This window comes from Carcharhinus amblyrhynchos, chromosome 23 (assembly GCF_965287045.1).
Source record: "Carcharhinus amblyrhynchos chromosome 23, sCarAmb.v2.hapA, whole genome shotgun sequence".
NCBI lineage: Eukaryota > Metazoa > Chordata > Chondrichthyes > Carcharhiniformes > Carcharhinidae > Carcharhinus > Carcharhinus amblyrhynchos.
Window position 1 is genome coordinate 31,962,517 of NC_137346.1, and position 24,328 is coordinate 31,986,844.

A 24,328-nucleotide genomic window follows, 5' to 3' on the forward strand; every position below is an offset into this window, starting at 1 on the left:
TAAAATTAAGCAAAATGAAGAAAATATTCTGTTCTTTTTCTGTACTTGGTGAATTTAATTATCTTCCCTTTTTAACTAGTGCAGAATACTTTGGATATATTTCTAGCTGTACACATGTTGAAGGAGAGGACCTTTTTTATCATAATTAGGGATATGCATGTACAACATGAAGTTGTCATTTCTCTTTCAAATGTTGCAATTGCAACATTTTCTATTTTCAGTTCAGAATCCCAGCATTTACAGTGCGATAGTTTCCTTATTACATTAGTAATCCTAGCCAGCAATGAGAGGTGGACCTGGAAATGTCCAGTTGGAATATAGGCTCCTGTGAAGGTTGCTATCTTTTTTCAAGTCCAGCTCAAGAAATGAGATGTTACAGGGCAGTGGTCAGAGGCAGTGTTCCCACTCGGCTGTGTATGTACATGGCCGAAAGATGTCTTGCCAACGTTATTCCAATGCTGGATATCATGAAAATAAATTTAAGGGGACCTCAGCACTGGAAAAGCTTTTGGTGCACAACAACATCTTATGAAGTGCACTGGTTAGGGAACAGAGTTGGGTTTCTGGGTACAGGAGAGATTTAGACACTGAGTTGGTGTTCTGAGTGTAGAGCAAAGGGACATTGTGGCCACAGAAGTGATATTTGTTTCACTTCTGATCAAAATACATTGAAAACCTAAAAGCAAATGTAATCTCCATGTCATGAGAAAACCAGACACCAAAAAACAAAAATCATCCTTTTTTTCCATCTGTTTCCTGATCAGCCTTGCTTGGCTCAGTAGTAGCATTATGAGTTAGTGAACCATGGCTTCAGCTCCAACTCCAGAGGCTTAGACACACAGGGTGGAATTTTTCCACCTCGCCCGCCACGGGAATCCTAGCAGGTGGGGAAGGACCATGCAAAGGTCCGTTGACCTCAGGAGGGATTTTCCACACTTGGGGCGAGTGTGGCCAGAAAATCCTTTCCATAATCTGATACTCATGTAGTGCTGCACTGTTGGAAGTGTCATCATTTGCTAAAATATCCAACAGATGTAAATCTGTTCTCCCAGAGTGACATAAAACTCCAATTGCTCCGTTAGAAGAAGAGTTAGGGAGTTCCCCTATTGTCCCAGCTAACATTCATCCTTCAGCAATGTCACTGAAACAGATTATCTGGTTATTTATCTTATAATTATCTGCACACTGCCTCTTTTAGTTGTCTGCATTACAACAATGACTATGTTTCATAAATTAATTGATTGTCAAACTGTGAAGCATTTTGAGATGCCCTGTGGTTTATGAAAGTTGCTATATAAAGTAAGAAGTTAAATTTTATTTATAGATGCATGTTCCTTTATTTGTAGTTCCCAAAGGAATATTACTATGTAAAAGCATGTGTGAGTCTACCAGGGTTCAGTTTTAGCTTCAGTTCTTTCAAACTGTATGTACGCCATATACACCTCTGTAAAATGTCACACTGCGTTCCCGCAGTACTAAGATTCATGCAGTTAGACTATAAGATTAACTGGCAATTCATGTGGTGCAGTTCAGAGTTATCACACAATGAATATAGTCATTCTTGTCTTTCTCATTAGGCCAAGGTGCGGGATCTTGAAGAAAAATGTCGGAGTCAGAGCATGCAGTTCAGCCTTCTCTCCCAGGAACTGGAACACTTCCGCCTGCAAGCAGGAAATATCGACCTGTTAACTAATACCCTTGTGAGCACAGACACACCTGGATTGCTGTACCGCAGCCAGCCCCAGCTCTTAAATGAAGTGGAATTACCAATGGCAAAAGGTATCGGGCAGTGAGAGCCTAAGTTGCTGAAATATATGTCTCACACAAACTGCTTTGAGAAACAGATCTACAATCCAATCTCAGACACAGAAGTTTGACAAGGCCCACTTGACCTTGTTTGACATTACTGTGGGAGTTATATTGACCTTTTGCAGTGTTGAAATGAGGGAAGTAATGTGAGTGTGACTACAGTGCTCAGTGATCAATGACACCAGAGACAGGAAAAGATTTAGTTCAGCATTTCCTGGCATGTGGGTGAATGAGATAGATTAGACCTTTGTGATCTTCCTGGTGTTTCCCTGAGAGTTTTCATAACTCCTCCTTTGTCCTGCTTGTGACTAAAACTCACAATTATAGAGATCAAAGGAACTGTTGTCCCCAAAGAATAAGGTGGAAATTGTTAGATTCTGCCCTCCTGCTCCCTGCCACCAGAATCGTGAGTTGTGTCAGTCTCTCTTTTATAAATTTATCTTCTCTCAGCTCTGAAATCAAACACACTTACTCAAGAAATGCTGAGGGTAAGGAGTGGTAATTCAACCTATAGAAATCAATCCCATTTTTAGTTTAACATTAATGTCCAATCTCCTGCGATAGTAACTCTTAACAGAGCCCATCCATCATATTCCATAGCTGCCCCATTAAAGTCCATTCTTTGGGTGCATTAAGTTTCTTAATTACGGGATATAGAGTAAATAAACACAATGGACATAACTTCTGAGCTGCCCAGGGCTACGACTCCTCTAGCATTTTGTCTGTCTTATGAAATGAAGTGTTCTCTGGAATATTTCAGTGGCATTCTGCACCATGATATGATGATCACTTTGCTCATCCACACTGCAGTCATAGTCTCTGAGATTGAAGACAAAAGAAAAATGCTTATGAGCGCTGGAGCAAAGCAAAAGAATAAAATGGAGCACTGACTGACATCCCCCTCTACGCCAAATTCCCATTTGCATCAAATTCCTGACTTAGCAATCGATTTCCAAGGCATTCTGTGCAGTAGAAAACACACCAAGTTATAGGAAGAGCTTATGATTCACAGCCAAGTTACAGCTTCTAAGAGATTAACACTTATCCAGGCAACCACTTTCAGTTGACTGACCTATAACTTCCAGGCAGTGAGGACAGTACTTTGGAACATGAAGGAATTACCACAATCTTTTTTTGTTGTTCAAGGGATTTCCTTGATCATAAGTGTTTGTGTCAAAAAACCCTGCTGAAAGCCTTTTGTGTTCTGTAGTGAAAATTCTCTTTTCCTTTAGATGTGGAAAGTGTTCCTGTTCCGGTTTTTCAATCACCAGCACCGCAAGAAGAGAAGCGGGAAGAGACGCGGGAAGAAAGGCAGGAACAAAAACAGGAAGACAAGCAGGAAGAAAAACAGGAAGACAAGCAGGAAGAAAAGCGAGAAGAAAACCAGGAAGCAACGCAAGAAGAGAAGCAGGAAGAGAAGCGTGAAGAAAAGCAGGAAGAGCAGATTGCCAGTGAACCAAAGGTTGAAACGATCTGCATCTCCCAGCAGTCAGAGGAGACAGCAACAGAAGTTGGCTCTATCACCAGCAAAATTGGACCAGAATCAACCCAGGGCTCCAGCAAAGGCACGCCCAAAACAGAGTCATCGCGAAGCACTCCAAAGTCTTGTACAACTCCAGAGGTAAGTCACAATAAAGCAACCTGACAGGTAGAACTATTTTGCAGATTGACTTGTATGCTTTGCTTCAGTTAATGCAAGGGACATGGATGAAGGATAACATAGATTGGGACCTGAACATTGAGGGCACATGACATTTAAGAAGGAAAAGAAGCAAAAGGTGGGTGAGTGGCTCTGCTAGTTAGCATAGTAGAGAGAGGTGACCCAAGTTCTGGATACCTGCATTTAGAAATAGTTGAGGTAGAGGTGAGAAATGATAAGGGCAAAAAGTCACTTGTGAGGGTGGCGTACAGGCCCTCTAACAGTAACCATATGGTAGGAAGCAGTATAAAGAAAGAAAAATTACTTGCCAAAAAGGTACGGTGATAATCCTAGGGGATTTTAATACATTTATAAACTAGAAAAATCACAGGAGTAAAGATAGCTGAAGTGAGAAATTCATAAAATATCCATGGGATAGTTTCTTAGAACAGCACATTGTGGAGTCAGCCTGATAGCAGGCTTTCCTTGACCTAGTATTGTGCAACGAGATGGGTTAATAACCCTAGGTAGCATCAATCATAATGTGATTTAATTTTTCATGCACTTTGAGGGAGAGAAGAGTGAATCTGAGACTAGTATTTTAAACTTAAACAAGAGAAATAATAAGGGCATGAAAGGAGAGCTTGGTAAAGTGAATTGGCAAATTATGTTAAGAAATAGGTTGATGAAGATGCAATGATGGTCATTTAAGGGATAATTCAGAATATACAGAATAGATACATTCCAACAAAACAGAAAACTTCTAAGGCAGGACCCACCATCTTTGGTTAACTAAAAAAAATTAAAAAGTATCAAATTTATATATATAAAAACCATATATTATTGCAAAATCATAGGATCCCTACAGTGCAGAAGGAGGCCTTTTTGCCCATCGAGTCTACACCAACCACAATCCCGCCCACACCCTATTCCTGTAACCCCACATATTTGCCTTGTTAATCCTCTGACACTAGGATCAATTTAGCACCTTTCTACTGACACACATATTGCCACATAATCCCAACTATATTACCAGTGACTGGTTGGAGGGATCCCTCAATGATATTAAATGTAAATATAGAATTAGGATAACAGAAACATCACTTTGTGATACTTCTGTTGTCCTAATTCTGTACTTATATTTAATACCATTGAGGGATCCCTCCAAGCAGTCACTGGGAATGTAGTTGGGAATATGTGGCAATATGTTAGTCAGTAGGAGTTGGTTGATTCCACTTGAGGGAGCCACATGTTTGTTAACAATTTTGTACCAACTTTACTCATTTATGTCCTCACTGAAACTAGAAACTACCTATTAATACTTGGCGTGTTGTAATTGCACCACCCATCAGTGATGGTGCGATTTTTGCCTCTGTTTCATAGGATGAATTATAATAAATCACCTGTGCTCTAACCAATTTTATTTGTGTATTTTCCAAAAGAGGAAACTCTGCCCTTTAGTCTTCCTGCAACTGTTTGAAAATTGCCTTGTTATGATTGTTATTTATGAATTGCAGGTAGATACAGCCAGTGAAGTGGAGGAGTTGGACATTGACAATGTCTCATCCATTCCGGAGCCTGAGAGCAGGGTGACTGCAAAGTTGAAGGTGTTCATCGCACGTTACAGGTAAATCCCTGTGATTGCTACTCTCTTTCATTTAATGACCTATAACTGTGCCCTGTCGGAATAAACATTGAACTAAGCTTGCAGGTCTGATCACATTACTTGGTCTGGACGATGCAGATTACAATCTTATCCAGTATCAACTATCCAGCTAAAACCATGAAAGGGGAAATTCAACATAGCCAGAATATCATTGGTCTCAACTGTAATATGGGAGAAATAGATGGGGAAAGATGCTGACAAGCCAAACTATATCCCAAAGGGGCAAGGCTGCAACACTACCTTTGTGTGGAATTGCAGAATTCCTATCATAGATTTGGATTTCCATGACCATAGAATGAAGAGAATGCACCTGAATACATTTCATAAATATCTTAGGTTGCTGTTTCCTATTGGTCTTTGGGGTATTGTGTACAATATTCAGTTAATATCGCAGATTGTTGATTCAGTTAGTTCAGTGAAGGGAGTCACTCCCAGCAGAATGTCAGTGAAGTGATTGTCTTTTTGAGGTGTGAATTTGTTTCTCGGGTTGGCGCGGGGTCACTTTGGCATGGTTTTTAAGATGATTCAGTCAGTTTTTCCTGAACCCTCTCTCTTCCAGTTACAATCCCTTTGATGGACCCAATGAAAACCCAGAGGCAGAACTGCCCCTAACAGCAGGAGAGTATATTTACGTGTACGGAGACATGGATGAAGATGGGTTCTATGAAGGTTTGACTGACATAAATACTATAGGATTGCATTCTTCATCTTTCTTCTGGCCCAGATGTGACTTTTTTGTATGATTCTGCTCATACCCCGATACCAAATTGGACTACACTGCAATAGAATAGTACATAAACGGTGATAAAGGTCTTTCCATAACTGACCTGCAGCTTTCAAAAGCTCATGATGTGGAGATGCCGGTGTTGGACTGGGGTAAACAGAATAAGAAGTCTGACAACACCAGGTTTAAGTCCAACCGATTTATTTGATAGTAAACTCACAAGCTTTCGGGGTTTGTCCCTTCGTCAGGTGAATGGAGAGTTTCAGGTGAAACTCTGCATTCAGCTGATGAAGGGACAAACCCTGAAAGCTTGTGAGTTTACAATCAAATAAATCGGTTGAACTTAAACCTGGTGTTGTCAGACTTCTTACTGCTTTCAAAAGCTGTCAGACCTCCACAAAGATCACTGTTGAAAGAGGCTTGCTGAGTTATTGATGTGCATCTTGTGTATTGGTACGCAGTCTGTGCCAGTGGTGGAAGGAATACATCTTTCAGCTGGTGAATGAGGTGCCAACCAAGCAGGCCGCTTTGTCCTGGAAAAGAAACTTTGATGAGTCTACAGCTCTGCCCATTTTAGTGTGATAATTGGCTGCTGATAATCCTGATTTTTTGGCTTCAGTTGGTTCCTGGCTAAAAATCCTCTCACCTCAACCTCAGAACAAACTTCTGTTTCTGGATTTTATGGTGTCCTCTGACTTCGTCATCGTCTTTCTAATTCTGCAAATGGCACTGTGCTTCCTGCATCCTCATTCCCATGACAGTACCATGATCAGTACTTCAATACTGCACCCCCAAGTTTCTAGACTTCACCCACTGCACGTGTCTTTGAACTTGGACAACACTTTGTCGATGCTCCATGCTGACTCTACCCTATTTACATCACTGGAATGCTACCATGGAGCATCTGATTTTAACTCTGAACTCCTTGTTATCTCTTATTTATTTCCTCTTTCCATTTCTTTCCTGTTTGCTGTCAGGATTTTATGGATCTTAACTTTAATGTGACTTGAGCTGAACCAATTTGCATATACATTTCGGCTGCCGAATCTATGGGTTGAATTTTACATACCTCCAGCAGGCTTTCCCATGGGAAGGGGAGGCACTTCAAATAGGGCAGGCACCAATCCCACCACCGTCTCTCTCACCCGCATAGCATTGGAGACACGAGTAGGTGCCAAAATTGTGACCGCCTGCCATAGTCAACTAAGTAATCAAGGGTCAATTAGGTTTGTTATGTAGCCAATTAACCGTGAAAATACACTGCTCACACCATATAATGGTTGGCATGGGCAGCCTGATGGGTGGTCTGATTTTTTTTTTCGCACTGAAATGTTTAACTGGTGGGAAGGAATGGGGTTTACGCTTCAGAGTCTGCCCTTTGTTGATCACAGGATGGGCCTTCCTAAGGTTGAACCTCTTCATCTTCTTTCCTATCTGCTCCCTTCCTTAAACACAGTGCTTCTGACCCCTCAATTCTTTCCCTAACTTACCCCAACTCTCCCGGCTCAGGATGCCGGACTTACTTGTTCTGGGGATCCATATACCTTGGCCTTCTTCCTCTTGTGGCAACAGTCATTGATGTCTCCTTGACGTTGCTGGGACTGAAGAGCTCCCAACCAATTTGAATGATTGGCAGCTCCAGAGGATGGGATATCCTCCTTAATGTGGACTGAAGTCCCACTCTGCCCTCGTTAATCCATTCCGCAGTGCTTTATGGCTGTGGGCAGGTCGGCTTGGAAGATCCCGGCTCCAAGCTGGCATTGTTTATGGGAGTGTGCCACTACGTATCTACCGCCAAGACCACGGCAATGGGAGTATCTCACTTTTCACCAGATCACACCTTAGGTGTGCTCTCTGCTCTAATGGCACCTATCCCTCCTTTGAGAATCTCATCTTGTTCCATCTCTCTCTCTCTCTCCATCTTCTCTGCAAGCCCCCCAAGTATGATAAAAGGTTTCCGACCTAGATAGCTTCACTTCTTTCCTTCCTCAGCTGCTGCACAGAATGACTTCTCATCTTCAGTTATTTCAATCTTTGTCTTAATTCGTCATGCTCTCTCCACTTTGAGTACACTGCCCGTTTATCCTCCCTACGTCTCTCTCTCTCTCCATATAAACAGCTGACAATTCCCTCTAACCTCTCCTATTAGCCTCACGTATTTTTCTATATCTGCATTGTTTAACAGGATATTCAACCTTTGACAAGTAGAACAAATTACCTTGGTAACTTTAAGACAGTTATTTTTTTCTCTCTGATTCTTTTTACCTAATGTTAGGAATACTTGCCTAATACTGATGAGAAATATCAGATTTTATTAAGGGGATACAGTAATATTCTGACTGAGCATACTATAGGTCAGTTGACTTTCCAAAAACACTTGCCTCAGCATATCCCATGTCAAGTTTCATTTGTGACTTTTTCCCGGAAGATTCACTAACAGCAAATATATCTCACTGGCGGTTATATTAATATTTTAAAATGGCTTACTCCAGCAATTTTGCATGCAGTGACAACTCTCTTCAGTAATCCCAATGTGTTGTCATCGCTAAATTTAAAGCCAAAAATATTTCTATACCTTTTATCCTAGTTTCTATCCTTACAACTCAATGAATCAAGGTAACGGCAGGAATTCTCTGACCATGCCCACGGCTGTGATTCTCCAGTCCTGCTGCAGTGAATGGAGATGGAGATGTAGCTGTGCTCTAAATTCTCCGTTCTCACTGGCAGAAATGTTAGGGTGTACAACAGGGGAGAATTCCGGCCAAAGTTTTGGCCAATCTGTCTTGTATACTGTTGAAGTACAAGTGCTGACTAGTGTAATCATAACAGGTCTAAAGCCTCTTGCGATCAGAAAAATTTGTTCGGAGTCATTGTAATCTTCATCATCTTCCTCAGAATTCTCTTAATCTTGATTCATTTCGAGGGCCCTGCCTTTCCTTTTCCGGCACGCCACTGCATAATGATACTTCGAATCACTATTAACTGGGCATTCCTGAAATTCATTTATCCATTACTTTTCTTTCACCACTTGCTTTCCGTGTGTTCCTCTTTGTTGGAGCACATGAGAAGCTCACCACCTGCATACAATTAACTGCAATTAATGTACAATTAACTATGGGTGGTGTGCAGTGCTGTGTGTTGGATATGCAGTAGATTGTGTCCAATGAATTTATGCTGCCTTTAGTGATTCAGCACAGTAGGGTGATAAACTCTGTTCTGAATCATAGAATCCCTACAGTGCAGAAGGAAACCACTTGGCCCATTGAGTCTGCATCTACATCAATCCCATCCAGGCCCTATTCCCATAACTGCATGTATTTACCCTGTTAATCCCTTTGGCATGGCCAACCAACCTACCCCACACATCTTTGGACTGTGGGAGGAAGCCAAAGCACCCAGAAGAAACCTGCACAGACAGGGCAGAACATGCAAACTCCACACAGATAATAACCCAAGGCCGAAATTGAACCAGGGTCCCTCGGGTTGTGAGGCAACAGTGCTAACCACTGTGCCACCATGCCACCCACAAGATCCTCACAATCGATTCTCAAAAAGCCGGAAAATACATACCAACCGACTCACTAACAGCGTCTTCCCTGAGACCATCAGACTTCTGAATGGTCCGGACACATATTAAGCTGATCTTTCTCTTCACCTTGTATGTAACTGCACCCTCTCCTTTCCTTCTCTCCTATGTACTCTATGAATGGTATGTTTTGTCTGTAACAGATCGCTAGAAACAATACTTCTCATTACATCCCAATGCGTGTGACAATAATAAGTCAATTCAATTCAATTCAAAGTCAAGGAGTCTTTGTAAACCATTATCAAACAATTTTCAACCTGTTTTTTGTGATTATTTATGCTTCCCTGTCAGGGTTTTAACATTTTGCACTAAAGTATGTCCTGAATTCATTTTCAGGAGAGCTGATGGACGGGAGAAGAGGATTGGTCCCCTCAAACTTCATTGAGCGTGTATCTGATGAGGATATGTTGACGCTTCACCCCCCAGAAATCAATGAGTTGTCTCACAGTTCATTCCAGGAGATCAGTTTTCACAGTGGCAGCGAGAAAAGCCTTCCACTGCGAAAGAACAGCATTGAAAAGCCAGAGAGCTGCAGCCCCCATGAAGAGCTCAGTCTACATGCTCAGTCACCAGTAAAGCTAGACAGCCTTGTGAGCAATGGTATTGATCTCGATGTGGAAGAGGTGGCTGAATACGATGAGGATGTGGTGCCTTACCCCAGGAAGCTGAACCTGATCAAACAGCTTGCCAAAAGCATCATTGTTAGCTGGGAATCCCCTCTGGTGCCAGGTGGTTGGGGCACAATTTTCAGCTATAATATCTATGTGGATAAGGAGTTGCGGATGAATGTCAAGTTCGGTGCACAGACCAAAGCTGTAATAGAGCGACTAGACCTTAATGCAAAAGCTTACCGCATCTATGTGCAGTGTGTGACAGACAAAGGGAACTCTGATATAATATGTAGCAGCATGCTTGTGGGGAAAGATGTCTGCGTTGCACCTATGCAGTTGAAAGTTCAGGCTATTACCGCAACCTCAGCGGACATTTCTTGGTTGCCAAGCAACAGTAATTACACCCATGTGATTTTCCTCAATGAGGAGGAGTACACGGTGGTGAAAGCTGGGAGCTACTCCTACTCCCTGGTGAACCTGAGGCCTAATATGAAGTACAAGGTGAAAGTGGAGGCCAGACCACACCAAATACCATGGGAACTGCCACTGGACCGACGGCAACTCAAATGCACATGTACTCAGTTCTCAACCTTACCAGGAGGTCAGTAACATAGTAAATTATGGCTTTAGTGCAAACATACTCAGCCACACTAGGTGTGGGGAGGTCAAACACAGCAGGTCAGGGTTTGGGGTGGGTGGGTTGGTGTGGTGGAGGGGGGAGTTGGGGGCTAGCGGTGGCAGTAGTGCTGTTGGTAGTTGCGCACAAACAGAGGTCCAGAGTTTGATGGTATGATTGAAGGAGTAGGTTTTGAGGAGAAAGGTAGTAAGTTGAATGTCTCATGTAGCACAATTCTAGAGTTGTGATGACTGAAGCGTCCACCACCACTGGAAGTAGGAGATGCACATTCACAGTGTAGAGTGGCACTACACCCACGCTAAATGGGAGAGATTTCAAACAAATCTAGCAATGCAAGATTGGGCATACATGTGGTGCTGTGGGCCATCAGCAGCAGCAGAACTCTATATAGCCACAACTTTATAGCTGGTATATTTCCCCCACTCTACCGTTACCAACCACCAAGCCAGGGGTTCAGATGTAGTTGACTAAGAGTGCAAGAGTGTATGCCAAGCATAGCATCAGAAGAATGAGATGTCAACCTGGCGAAGCTACAATGTAGGACTATTTGCGTGCCGAACAGCATAAGCAGCAAATGATAGACGGAGCTAAGAATCCCATAACCAATGGATCATATCAAAGCTCTGCAGTCCTGCCACATCCAGGTACAGTGGCAGTGGACAATAAAACAACTTGCTGGAAGCGGAGACTCCACAAATGTTCCCTTCCTCAATGATGGGGAATCTGAGTGCGCCAGTACAAAAGACAAGGCTGAAGCATTTGCAACCTTATTCAGCCAGAAATGCCGAGTGGGTTATCCAGCTTGGCCCCCTCTGGAGATCCCCAGCATCGCAGATGCTAGTCCTCAGTGAATCCGATTCACTTAAGACATCAAAAAACAGCTGAGGGCAAATGGATACTGCAAAGGCAAGGGGCCCTGACAATAGTCCAGCAATAGTACTAAAGACTTGTGCTCCAGAACAAGCACATCTAACCAAGCTATTCAGGTATAGTTACAACACAGGCATCTACTCGACAAAGTGGAAAATCACCCAAGCATGTCCTGTGTACAAAAAGCAGGCCAAATCCAACCCTGCCAATTACCACTCCATCAATCTACTGTCAATCATCAGTAAAGTAATGGAAGGAATCATCAATAATGCTACTAAACAGCACTTACTCAGCTTCAGACCTCATCGTAACCTTGGTTCAAACACGGACAAAACAGCAGAATGCCAGAGGTGAGGTAAGAGTGACTGCCCCAGACATCAAGGCAGTACGTGACCAGGTATGACATCAAGGGGCTTTAGCAAAGCTGGAGTCATTGGGAATTGGGGAAAATCCTCTGCTGGTTTGGAGTCATACCTGGCACAAAGGATGATGGCTGTCATTGTTAAAGGACAATCATTTCAGCTCCAGGACATCAACGCAAGAGTGTCCGAGACCTAACCATCTTCAGCTCCTTCACCAATGAGATTCCTTCCATCATAGCATCAGAATAAGAATATTCGCTGATAATTGCACAGTGTTCTGCACTATATGTGACTCTTCAGGTACTGAAGCAGTCCATGTCCAAATGCAGCAAGACCTGGACAATATCCAGGCTTGGGCTGACAACTGACAAGCATAATTTATGTCATACAAGTACCAGGCAATGACCAATTCCAACAAGAGAATTTAACTATTGCTCCTTGACATTCAATGGCATTATCATTGCTGAATCCCTCACTATCAATATCCTAGGATTACCATCGAGCAGACACTGAACTGAACTAGCCATGTAAATACCTTGGCTATAATGGCAGGTTGTAGAGTAGGAATCCTGGGTGAGTACCTCACCCCTTGACTCCTCCAAGCCTGCACCATCAACAAGACACAAGTCAGGAGTGTGATAGAATATTCCCCAGCTGCCTGGATGAGTGCAGTTCCAACAACATTCATTCAGGACAAAGCAGCCTGCTTAATTGACAAACCATCCACAAACACCGCTCTCTCTCTCTCCGCGCGCACGTGTCCCCCCCACCCCCGCCCCTTAATGAACCTTTAGAAGGGCATGAGCAGCAGACCATCTGGTTCCCCTCCAAGACACTAATTATCCTGACTTGGAAATACGTCACTGTCACTGGAACCTCCCCCTAACAGCATTGTGGATGTACCAATACCACAGTGACTTAAGCTGTTCAAGAAGGCAGCTCACCACCACCTTCTCAAAGGCAATTAGGGATGGGCAATAAATGTTGGCTTAACCAGTGATGCTCAAAATAATTTATAATAAAAAAATCAGTTGTAGTAGTGGAGGGTGCTAGCTAGGATTTGGATACAAGATAGAGCAAAGAAGGTGGGGGCAGTGCCGTGTGGTTGGGATTTTTACACAAGAGTTTTGAAATCAATGTAAAGAGATGATGGTCCTAGTTCCAGACTCTTGTGCCAAAGGAAATAGTGTCTCAGCATCTACCAAGTCAACCCTCTCATAATCTCATGAGTTTCACCAGGGGAAAGTGGTCATACAAATGTTGAATTTCAGAGAAAAATGGTCAGATTATCTCTCGATGGAAATTATCATTTGTCTGGCACTAGTGCGACACTGATGTTACTTGTAATTTAGCAACCCAAGCCTGAGTGTTAGTTAGGCCTTGCTGCATGTGGACACAAACTGAATTGAGCACTGTGCAATCATTGGTGAGTGTACCCACCTGACAATGGAGGAAAGGTGATTGATGAAGCAGCTGAAGGTGGTTGGACCTTGGATACTTCTTAAGGAATTCATGCCCTGAATTGAGATGATTTGCCTTTAACAACCACAAACCACTTCCTTTGTGCGAGGTATGATTCCAGCCATTGGAGAGCTTCCACCTATGGATTTTATTTCTACCCAATGCCTTGATGCTACATTTGGTTAAATACTGACTTGTACAGTCTCATTCAGCCCTTATGTTCATATTTGGACCAAAGCTGTAATAAGAAGTGGAATTGGGTGCAGACCTCAAATCTGCATCAGTGAACAAGTTATTACTGATAGCACTATCAACAACACCTTCCATAACTTTATAATGTCTGAGAGTAGACTGGTGTAATAATTTGCCTTTCTTTTGTGGATAAGGCATATGTGGACATAGAATTCCTACAGTACAGAAGGAGACCATTTGGCCCATCAAGTCTGTACCAACCCCAATCCTACCCAGGCCCTATTCCCATAACCCCACACATTTACCCTGCCAATCCCACTGACACTGGGGTCAATTTAGCATGGCCAATCCACCTAACCAGTGTTGTGGGAGGAAACTGGAGCACCTGGAGGAAACCCATGCAAAGAAAGTGCAAACTCCTCACAGACAGTCACCCAAAGCCAGAATTGACCCTGGGCCCCTGGCACTGTGCGTGAGCAGTGCTAACCACAGTGTCAACGATGTGGACGATTTTACACTTTGTTGGATAGAAGTCAGTGGTGTCAACTGGAAATACTTGGGTAGCGATACGACTAGTACTGGAGCACAAGCCTTCAGCACTATAATTGTGATGTTGTCAGGAATTATAGTTTTTGGGGTATCTGATGTACTCAGTCATTTCTTGACATCACAGTGAGAATGGAATTAGCTAAAGATTGCCATCTGATCTGATGGGGATATTAGCAGGTGGATGAGATAGACCATTCACTCAAAGCTTCGAGCTGAAGCTGGTTTCAAAGACTTCAACCATCTACTGCACGAGTAGTTCAGAGACCTCATGATCCAGAGACCTGAATACAAAACTTACCAGAGCATCTGGTGAATTTTAGTTCAGTTAATTAAATAAAATTCTGGAATAAGAATTGAGTTCAATATCAGTAATGGTGACAATGAAAAGAATGGATTGCATTAAAAACTCAGCTATTTCACTAATGACTGTTAGGAATGGAAACCTATTGTCATTGGCCAGAGTGATTCTAGAACTACAGCAATATAGTTAACTCTTAACTGCTGTCTAAGATGGCCGAGCAAGCCCGTCAATTTTATTAAAACATTGATAAAAAATTAAATTACCGTAAGACTGGACAAACTGCTTAGCTTCGACCTAGATGCCAGGCATGTCAAAGGCACACCCACTGCAGTCAAGCCTGCAAAGTACAACAGATAAGGCCTTTGTAACCATCTTCAGCCTTGTCTTTTGTACTGACATGCTAGGCTCCTCCGTGATCTTGAATGAGGATGTTTGCGGAGCTTCCTCCCCTGGTTAGTTATTTAATTGTGCACCATCATTCACGCCTGAATGTGGTAGGAATACAAAATTTAGATACGATGGTTTTGGGCTCATTTAGCTCAGTCCATGTCATGCTGTTTCCACTGTTTGACATGCATATAGTCTTGCGTTGTAGATTCACCAGGTTGGCACCTCATTTTTAGATATGCTACTGCGATGCTCTTTGCATTTCTCACCAATCCAGGATTAGTCCCTTTACTTAATGGTATCGGTATGTGAGAGATATGCCAAGCCGTGAGATTACATAAAGGTTATGGTGGAATGACAGCCTTCCTACAGCACCTCCTGTTCTCAATCTATCCCATTTATTGGGTAGTCATGCATAGGACAATGAATGGTGTCCTCTATGTGATAACAGGACTCTGTCTCCAAAAACACCTTTTTAGTGGTCATTCCTACCACTAACATGTTCAGATGCCTCTATATGGATAAATCAGTGAGGACGTGGTCAAACAGTTTTTTTTCGTCTTGTTCTTTCCCTCACCGCAATATTCTGTGTCATTCTGGAATAGTTGTTCTTCAGGCCTTACCCAGCTGGGTCAGTAGTGGTGCTACTGAGTCACTCTTGGGGTTAGACATTGAGGTCTCCCACCCAGAGTACATTCTGTGCCCTGGCTAACCTCAGTGATTCTTCTAAATGATGTTCAGTGTGGAGGAGCGCTCATTCACTAGCTGAGGGAGAGTGGTAAATGGTAATTAGCAGGACTTAAACTTGCCTATGTTTGACCTGATGCCATGACACTTCATGCTATATGGGGTCAATGTTAAAGAATTCCAACACCTCCGCATCTGACAGGTCTCTCCTGCTGATGTGTAGGACATATCTGGGGATAGTGATGGAGAAGCCTGGGGTCTTGTCTGAAAGATGTGATTTTGTAAGTGTAACTGTGTAAAGCAGTTGTTTGATTAGTCTATGGAACTACTTACTCTCCAATTTTTGTACTTGTCCCCACATGTTACAGAGAAGGGCTTTTTAGGGTTGACTGCAGTGGATGTGTCTTTGCCATGTCTGGTGTCTATGTTAGGGCTGGGTACTCCATTTGGTTTCATTCTTATTTGACTTTTTCATCAATGTTTTGATACAATTGACTGTCTCTCTCAGCCATTTCAAATGGCAAGTAAGAATGAACCATATTGCTGGAATCACATTGGGTAAGGATGAGATTCCCTTTCCGAAAGGACGTTAATGAGATAGTTGAGTTTTAATGACAATGTATTAATTTCACTGTCAGTATTACTGATACCCAATTTCTATTCCAGATCTTTCTTTAATTAGCTGAAATTAATTTCACCAGCTGCCCTGGTAGCATTTGAACTCATGTCTCTAGAGCATTTGTTGAAGTCTCTGGATTACCAATGAAATGGCATAACCATATTGCTGCTGTTCCCAGGTGTTAACTCGCCAAAGCCCTGACACTTCCTTACTCTTGTACTCCAACCCTCTGGCAATAAAGGCTACAAAACATTTGCCTTCCTCATTGTTTGCTGTATTTGAATGTTAACCTTCTGTGATTTGTGTATGAGGACATCCGAATCCCTCTGAATGTGAACATTTAATTGGATCTCACCAATTTTGAAAAGAGTTATATTTTCCTTTTCTCCCTGTCAGTGACTAACCTTATATTTCCTCACATTATCACACTATCCACTGCCTCCTTGCCCCCTCAATTATTCTGTCTATATCCTTTTGCAAATTCGTTATTTCCTCCTCATAGCTTAGTTCCCAAACTAGCTTTGTATCATCAGCAAAGTTGTATATATTACGCTCAGTCCCTTCATCAAATTCTTTAATATAGATGTTAAATAGCTGAGCCTACAGTATGCGACTAGTAACTGGTCCCATTATAGCAGCTTCAGGTCTGTTTAAGCAAATTGATGGGGATTCCAGTGTGCCTGTGCCAAGTGGTGTAGACCCAATCTTGAATGTGCTGACTGGTCCCTGTCTGACTGACATTGTTATTAATACAGGTCCTCCTGACGCCCCACTGGATGTCCAGATAGAAGCATGTCCTACCCCTGGCATTGTGTTAATTAGTTGGCTACCAGTGACTATAGATGCTGCAGGGACCTCAAATGGCGTGCGAGTCACTGGATATGCTGTCTATGCTGATGGGCAGAAGGTAAGACTAATTTTCATTTGCTGTGAGCAATTCCTACTTAGGCTCTGGCTATAATTGGTAAAGTTTTTAAAAGTTTATTTATTAGTCACAAATACGGTTACATGTGAAAATTCCCTAGTCGCCACACTCCAGCACCTATTTGGGTGCACTGAGAGAGAATTGAGCATGGCCAATGCACCTAACCAGCACATCTTTTGGACTGTGGGAGGAAACCAGAGTACCCGGATGAAACACACGCAGACATGGTGTAGAACATGCAGGCTCCACACAGACAGTGACCCAAGGCAGGATTTGAACCCAGCTCCTTGGAGCTGTGAAGCAGCTAACCACTTTGCCACCATGCTGACTCGGCACACTTTCATACAGTCCTGTTGTTGCCTGCTATGCTCTCTGTTTCACAATTCTCAACGTGACTACCTATCGTACAATGGGAATTACCATTTGTGAGCATTAGGGACAGTGTGATCCTATGCTGAGAATACAGCATTTCTTGTGGATTGTATAGCAGTGCTGCCCAGTGACAGAACCAGCACAATCAGTGCTCAGATGATGCAGTTTAAGTGTATGAACTCGGTTCAAATCAGGTTAGGTTGTGAATAACTGAGAACAAGGGATACAATGGAAAGTTGTGAGACTGCAGCTAACTTGTGTGACCCATTGCAACTTTCCTCATCAGTGACAACTACTTGGGAAAGTAAAGGTGATGCACGCACCCATTCATAAATACTTCTGGCATTGTTCGTGCTCCCCTTGGCCTGCCCTCCAAATTTCACATTTTCCCCTTCACCCCTCCCAACTGGTTGTGCCGATGGATGACCCCAGTTACATCACTGCCATTTGAAGCAGTCCTCATGTCTGTAGCCTACACCAGTTCCATTTGAATGCAGTTCATCAAATGCTGCATTGATTAGTAAAAGAGTAATGTTGTGTGACAGAAAATGGACATAAACTCAGCAAACTGAGGTTGTCTGCTTCACACTGAATAGTGGCTCCTTGGAAAATTGACACACATGTCACTAGCTTTAATTAAGTGAATAACAGGTAAGATTGATGTAACTTAACCTGTCTTTCTCAGTATAACTTTTTCTTATTTCTTCTCAGATTATTGAAGTGGCATCTCCTACCGCTGGCAGTGTGCTAATAAGACCCTGCCAGATTCAGTTTCTCCAGATTTCGAAGAAACTCACTGTTCGCACCATGTCTCCTTACGGTGAATCAGCAGACTCTAACCCCATCAAAATTCCTCAAACTCTGTTTACACTCCCTCTGCACTCTGTGCCATTACAGACTGCCCCTGACGTATGTGCCCATCTGGACAATAGTCTTCCTCTCAGTAAAGAATTGCCCAGTGTGGATTTTAAGAATGAATCTGATGATCTGCTTGGCGAGGCAGAGATGGCCCCTGACAAGGTTCTCAACTGTGAGAATGCCATGAGCTATAACGGGAACGGGCAGGGAAGCTTTCCATCTGCTTTTCAGACTCCGAGTCAAGTGGTCGATGCAATGCCAAATTCAAGAAGTGTCACTTTTGAAGAACCAGCATCTGCTCAAAGAGATGATACCAAAATGGAACAACATTTGAAGGTAGGTGGAGCTTGCCTTCATCAGTGCACCAAGCAACTATAATAACAAACTTCCCTGCAACAAACTTTGCATTAAATGGAGTTTTATAGCACTGCGTTATGGGAATGCATAAATATATTACCAAATGTTCCATTATGGGAATAAGAGTATTAACAGAGAAGTTACATCTTTGGACATTGGTTTCATTTGCCCAATTTGGGGCAGCTACTAGTTTGAATTGACCTTACTCTGGGTAGCAGGTTTGCAGGAGATGCATGGTTTAGGGAGACGCTGTCTGATTTAGTAAAGAAGGTGGCTTTCTGGGCATGATTTTCAGGAGCACAGTGACTTGCCTATTTCAGAGAGTGGCTGGTTTTCAGTACTAACTTTAAGAGACATGTTGGGGGTGATTCTCCCATCCTGATGTGCTAGTTTTTCACTTGTCGGGCTGGGAGAATTGCCTGTGAGCTGATTCGCAGGATTTGCGCATGAGTTCCCAACATGCGGGCATCTCCGAGCGCCGGATATCCCGTGCAGTTGGGACCACACTGGGAACTGCTGGAACCAGCAGGTAAGTCATTTTAATCTTATTTTACATAAATGTCATTATTGGGCCCGGGACTGAGGTCTCTGGGCCCACGAGCATCACCCATCCTGCCAGTAAAATTTCACCCCTGAGTGAACAGGAGGGGCAGTCAAGCCTGCATCGGGTCAGGCAGCAGTGGGGGGGCGGGGTTGGACCCCTGGGCCAGGGCACCCTGGCAGTGCCAACCTGAGCCCCCTGCCACTGCCCAAGGGGCACAGTGCCCATTCCCAGGGGCACCTTGGCACTGCAGATCAGGCATCAGGCAGTGCCAAGGGAGTGGGGCCTTCTGGGGCTGGGGCCTATGGATGACTGGTGGGGATGCGGGGGTCCCGTTGCCCATCTGCATGGGGATGAATCAGGGCTGGTGGGAGATCAGTGATCGGGGTGGTCTTGGGAGGATGGCCCACCTCCCGTGGGGTTGGGGTCTGCTGGGTGGGGAGGGTATGGATGGAATCATCACTGCTGAGGGGAGTTGGGGATGGGGGGCTGAAGATCAGGGCGCTCCGGGATCGGGGGGTAGTCGTGGCTGGCTCAGGAATGTCACGGGGGGCATCGATCTGGTCATGGGGATGTTGGGAGGGGCAGCATTGCGAAGGTCCAGGGCTGGCTTACGATAAAGCTGGCCAGTAAAAGGGAGGCTGACAGTCTGGGGCCACTGCACATGCGCAGAGTTCTAGAACTGCCAGACTCTGGTGTGAATAGTCTCCACACACACACCGCCCCCCCACCTGAGCTTTTAATGATATTCACAATTGTGTCCTCTACATTGCACAGAGTGTGGGAGATTCAAGTGTGAACTCCCACTGAAAAAAAAATCATGATTTACACCAGTTTTCCTGCAAATTCAGCACTTCAAACTTTTTAGGAGAATCGCCTGCATCGTTTTTGTTAACTGGCTTGGGGAAAACCTGGTATATGGTTTGCTCGAGACAACTGATTTCCTCCATTACAATAGTGACAACATTCCCAAAGCACTTCATTAGCTATAAAGCACTTATGGACTTCCTGAGGTTGTGAAAAGGGTACATAAGATGCAAATCTTTTTTTCAGAGACTAGGTTAGTGGGATATAGTCTCACTGATTAATATTCAGGCTACTTTGGTCTCCATTGAAGTTCTTTCTGGTCTCCATGGGTAATCGCAAAGACACTAAAGTCAAAATGCTTACATCCACCTGCAAATTCTGGAATTTCATGTGACTATTTGGAACGTCTAATAAGCCCCAAAAGTTGGTGTCAGCAAAAGTTAACATAATTAACCGATCTGTTTACAGGATGGTGCTGCAGATTTACTGATTGGTCGTAAAGAAGACAAAGTTGAGGAACAATTGAAAGATGACATGCAAGAGTTGGAAGATGTTCAAATGAAGAGGCCAGTTGTCTCACTTGAGGATTTTCTTGTGGACTCTGAGCAGAAGGAAGATTCCATTGTCTGTAATTCATACGCTAAAGAAGATTCTGATGAGAAAGTTCTGGAAAGTGATTCAAGTGATCAGAGGGTAGAGACCACCAGAAGTATGGAAGCATCAACCAGAACTGTTCCACAAGAGTCGGAGGGCAGTGTTTCCACAAATAGTATCAGGGTGCCATCAATTGAGGAATTTCTGACAAATTCCGAATTAAAGCAGGAAGAAGTGTTCGTTCCAGGGGAGGAGCAAGTGACTGATGAGAGCCAGCTCACATCGGAAGAGATTAATCAGGTTTGTGAAGTGTAACATTGGTGAGCCTCTGATGCTTTCTTCAAATATCATATGAATAAGACAAGAGTTCCCTCTGGATAAAATTAAGTATTTACTACATTTGGGTAAACCAGATGCAGCATTCATTTTGGGCACTTCCATTCATCCTTGGGACCGGTTTCAAATCCAGGCCTGAGTGATGAGATGGAAGCTTCGATATGGGAGTACTGGAACCATCCAAGTTTCTTGCAGATATGAATATAAAATTCTTGGAAGTCAGGTGAAATTGGGCTCTGCCTTTTCACTCTATGGTTTGTGTTAAAATGCAGACCAGATATTGAGCGATGCAAGAATTTACTAGTGACGGTCACACTTCCAACATTGGGTGTTTGATGTTCTTTGGATTTTAATCCACTTACTGTCTCACAGAGACCACCTTTATTTAACACCTAATACATGGAGTAAATAAGAAACACAACAAGACCTATCTGAAGGCTATATTAGTCTGTTCTGCTGATCTTATAGCAATATTTGTCCTTGTTGCCAGTTGCCTTTGATTGCTAGATAATGCATGCTAACGTTCTTGCTATTCGCCTTGCAATTTAATGTGGTTTAGCTGTTAGTAAAGCTCTTCTAACACATCTTAATATTCAGATTTCCAACATTCACAGTATTCTGTTTTTGTTTCATCATTCTTCTGGTTACGGATGTTCAAAACTGATATTCCCTTAAGGGATTAAAAAGAAAATGAGCTGAGGCACTCTCAATCGATTTCACATCAGCACAAATTGACAGTGCAGATTACTTCAATGGATGTTAATAATGTCTGAAAGGCTGCAAAGCCGGTGACAAACTGAGCGGAGGAATGGGTAGAATGATTGGTGCATCGGTACACTGCACAATCAGCTGCATCAGAGAGTGGAATGGCAATTCCCAATCATTCCCAATATGATGAGCAACAAATCTCGGGACTGTTAACTGTCAAGCAGCAAGGTTCGTCTGTAAAGAAAAAATAGGTTAGAGGGCGTGTGAAAGCAGAGGCGAGAGGTAGCAGGAGGAGAGATTATTCATCCAGTATTGTGGCCTAGGAATAAGAACCTAAGGAGGTGAAAATGGTTTCTGAAATTGAAGTAATTAGTGCCTCTAGTCTGGAATATTCAGTAACAATGGAACACAAGTATTGTTTTATAATCCCTGTCAAGGGATCATCACAGATTGTTACAATACATTAGGTGCAATTATTAACAGCAATTCATATTTTGGTCTGTTTCAGTCTATGCTCAAATCAAAAATCCACTGAAGTTAGTTACTTTTCTGGAGAAACTCACAGTGAGGAGCATTCATTAATCTTTTGCCAATTGTCCTTTAGACTCACCCTGACCTACAGGATTCCCTTGCCATTTCCCTCTTGAATCTTAGCTCCTCTTTCTGTGAACCCATCGGTGATGGTCCTTTTATGATGTTGGTCACACATGTTTTTTTGTTTGGGGGAGGTGAGGTGATCATAGAATCCCTACAGTACAGAAAGAGGCCATTTGGCCCATCAAGTCTGCACCTCCACAATCCCACCCAGGCCCTATCCCCATATCCCTACATATTTACCCACTAATCCCTCTAACCTACGCATCTCAGGACACTAAGGGGCAATTTAGCATGGCCAATCAACCTAACCCGCACATCTTTGGACTGTGGGAGGAAACCGGAGCACCTGGAGGAAACCCACGCAGACACAGGGAGAGTGCGCAAACACAGACAGTGACCCAAGCTGGGAACTGAATCTGGGTCCCTGGCACTGTGAGGCAGCAATGCTAACCAGTATGAAACCATGCTGTCCCTGAACCATGCCGCCCTCTAAATGGAGTTATTAGGTTCTGGAACTGAACACCACATTGCCTCTTACTGAATTTCCTATTTCCTTGTTGAATGCACAGCACATCCGCTGTAAAGCAAATGCTATTTGCCACACTTTGTGTCTGGCTTTTTCCTTCTTATTTCATTTCACCTCCAGCAGATAGATAAGGCCGGGAACCATGAGAATGAAGATTACCCTCTGGGGAGCAGTCGAGGCTCAGACCTCTCGGATATCATGGAGGAGGATGAAGAAGAACTGGGATCAGACACACAGACAAATGAAGAAGTGCAACAACAGTATTGCAATTTGACCAGGGAGAACTTGCTAAAGGTAATCATCTTAAGCATGTATCTGGATGTATCCATTCTGAATTTGCTGCTACCAGATGAAGGACTCAGACTGAGCCTTGGGCATTATTTCCTTTTGATTAACTGGTGTTCTTCTTACTTCCCACTCCTGACTTCTCTCAGTAAGTCACAATGTAACCAAGAAACAGTTACCCCTCAGTTATTGGGACTTGAACCAAGATGAATGGAATCAGGTTGATAGTCCTCAGGCAAGATTCTCCAGCCTCCCAGCCAGGTGTTTCCCGCTGGCAGGAGGTGGCATGTTGTTTGCTAGCAGCGGGATTCTCTGGTTCCATGAGAATTTCCATTGATGTCACCCCACAGAGGCAGAAAAGCCGCAGGCGGGGCTGCGCTGCCAGCGGGACTAGAGAATCCCACCGACACGAATAGCTGGAGAATTCTGACCTCATTTTTCCTGCGAGACAGTGCATTAACAGGATAGTTTCATCCTAACCTGATCTGAATAAAGCACAATGGTAACCCTGAACTTCCATTCTGAAAACTATCACATGGCCACAAACACCAGGACATTTTTTTTGAACATTGCAGGATTTTCAGAGTTGCTGCAGCACTTCTTATTAATTCATAACAATTGTTGCCATGCAGTGACCCTACACTGATGAAAATTATAATATAAAACAGAGTGGTTTCTGCCCTATCACTAGTGGATTGAAATCTTGGAAGTACAGCCTGTTCCAGGTTTGTAGCCTGAGGGATATTATCGTTTGTTGACCTCACAGAAAAAACCTATAGAAACTGTGGCATTTGTCAGTGTTTTTTGTGAGTTAAAGGGTGAGAGTCTGAAGTGTGAGAACTTGTTCAGTTTCTGATGGCAACACGTCAACACAACCTCAATGAAGTCACCTGGTTTTAAACTCCTGAGAGCCCCAAACTCCTGAGAACAGCGTTGCTGCAGAAACTACCTCCTTAGGACAAAGGTTTAGATCCATATTCTCTGCTGTTCATCCTAAGTGTAGATATTATGTACTGTATGGCTTGGGGTGGGAGTGGGGGTGTCAGTAAACCATATCTTGCATATTGACAGGAAGAGGGGGGTTACCCAGTCCTGTGCAGGTGAATTAAACCAGTGGAAGGATAGGAGTGTGAAAACTGAGTGAGCATTAATAGGTAATATTCATTCAAAAGAAGGCATGACGAAATATTAACAACAGAATTAAAGTAAAGGGAAACCAGAGATGTATCAGGAATAGGGTACGTTCTCCAGTAAACTGATAGAGTGCTGCTATCTCCGAGTGATAGGTAGTTGCTTTCTCTTATGCGTTCCAGGAAATTCAA

The 24,328-nt window shown here is 43.3% G+C and overlaps 1 protein-coding gene across 20 annotated transcripts in view; it reads left to right on the forward strand.

The window, feature by feature from the left end:
- Positions 1–24,328, forward strand: part of tspoap1 (TSPO associated protein 1) — a 253,328-nt gene that overhangs the window by 185,723 nt on the left and 43,277 nt on the right. For 19 of the 20 annotated variants that reach the window (XR_013889276.1, XR_013889277.1, XM_080210346.1 and 16 more), the window contains 9 exons: positions 1,578–1,779; positions 3,042–3,430; positions 4,966–5,075; positions 5,674–5,783; positions 9,761–10,636; positions 16,856–17,007; positions 18,109–18,591; positions 20,429–20,854; positions 22,842–23,015. Coding sequence is in view for 18 of the 20 variants with exons in the window: in XM_080210346.1 (XP_080066472.1) it covers positions 1,578–1,779; positions 3,042–3,430; positions 4,966–5,075; positions 5,674–5,783; positions 9,761–10,636; positions 16,856–17,007; positions 18,109–18,591; positions 20,429–20,854; positions 22,842–23,015 (2,922 nt within the window). In the remaining 2 variants the exon portion in view is untranslated. The remainder of the gene's footprint in view (positions 1–1,577; positions 1,780–3,041; positions 3,431–4,965; positions 5,076–5,673; positions 5,784–9,760; positions 10,637–16,855; positions 17,008–18,108; positions 18,592–20,428; positions 20,855–22,841; positions 23,016–24,328) is intronic. The other variant, XM_080210344.1, reaches the window with a different exon arrangement.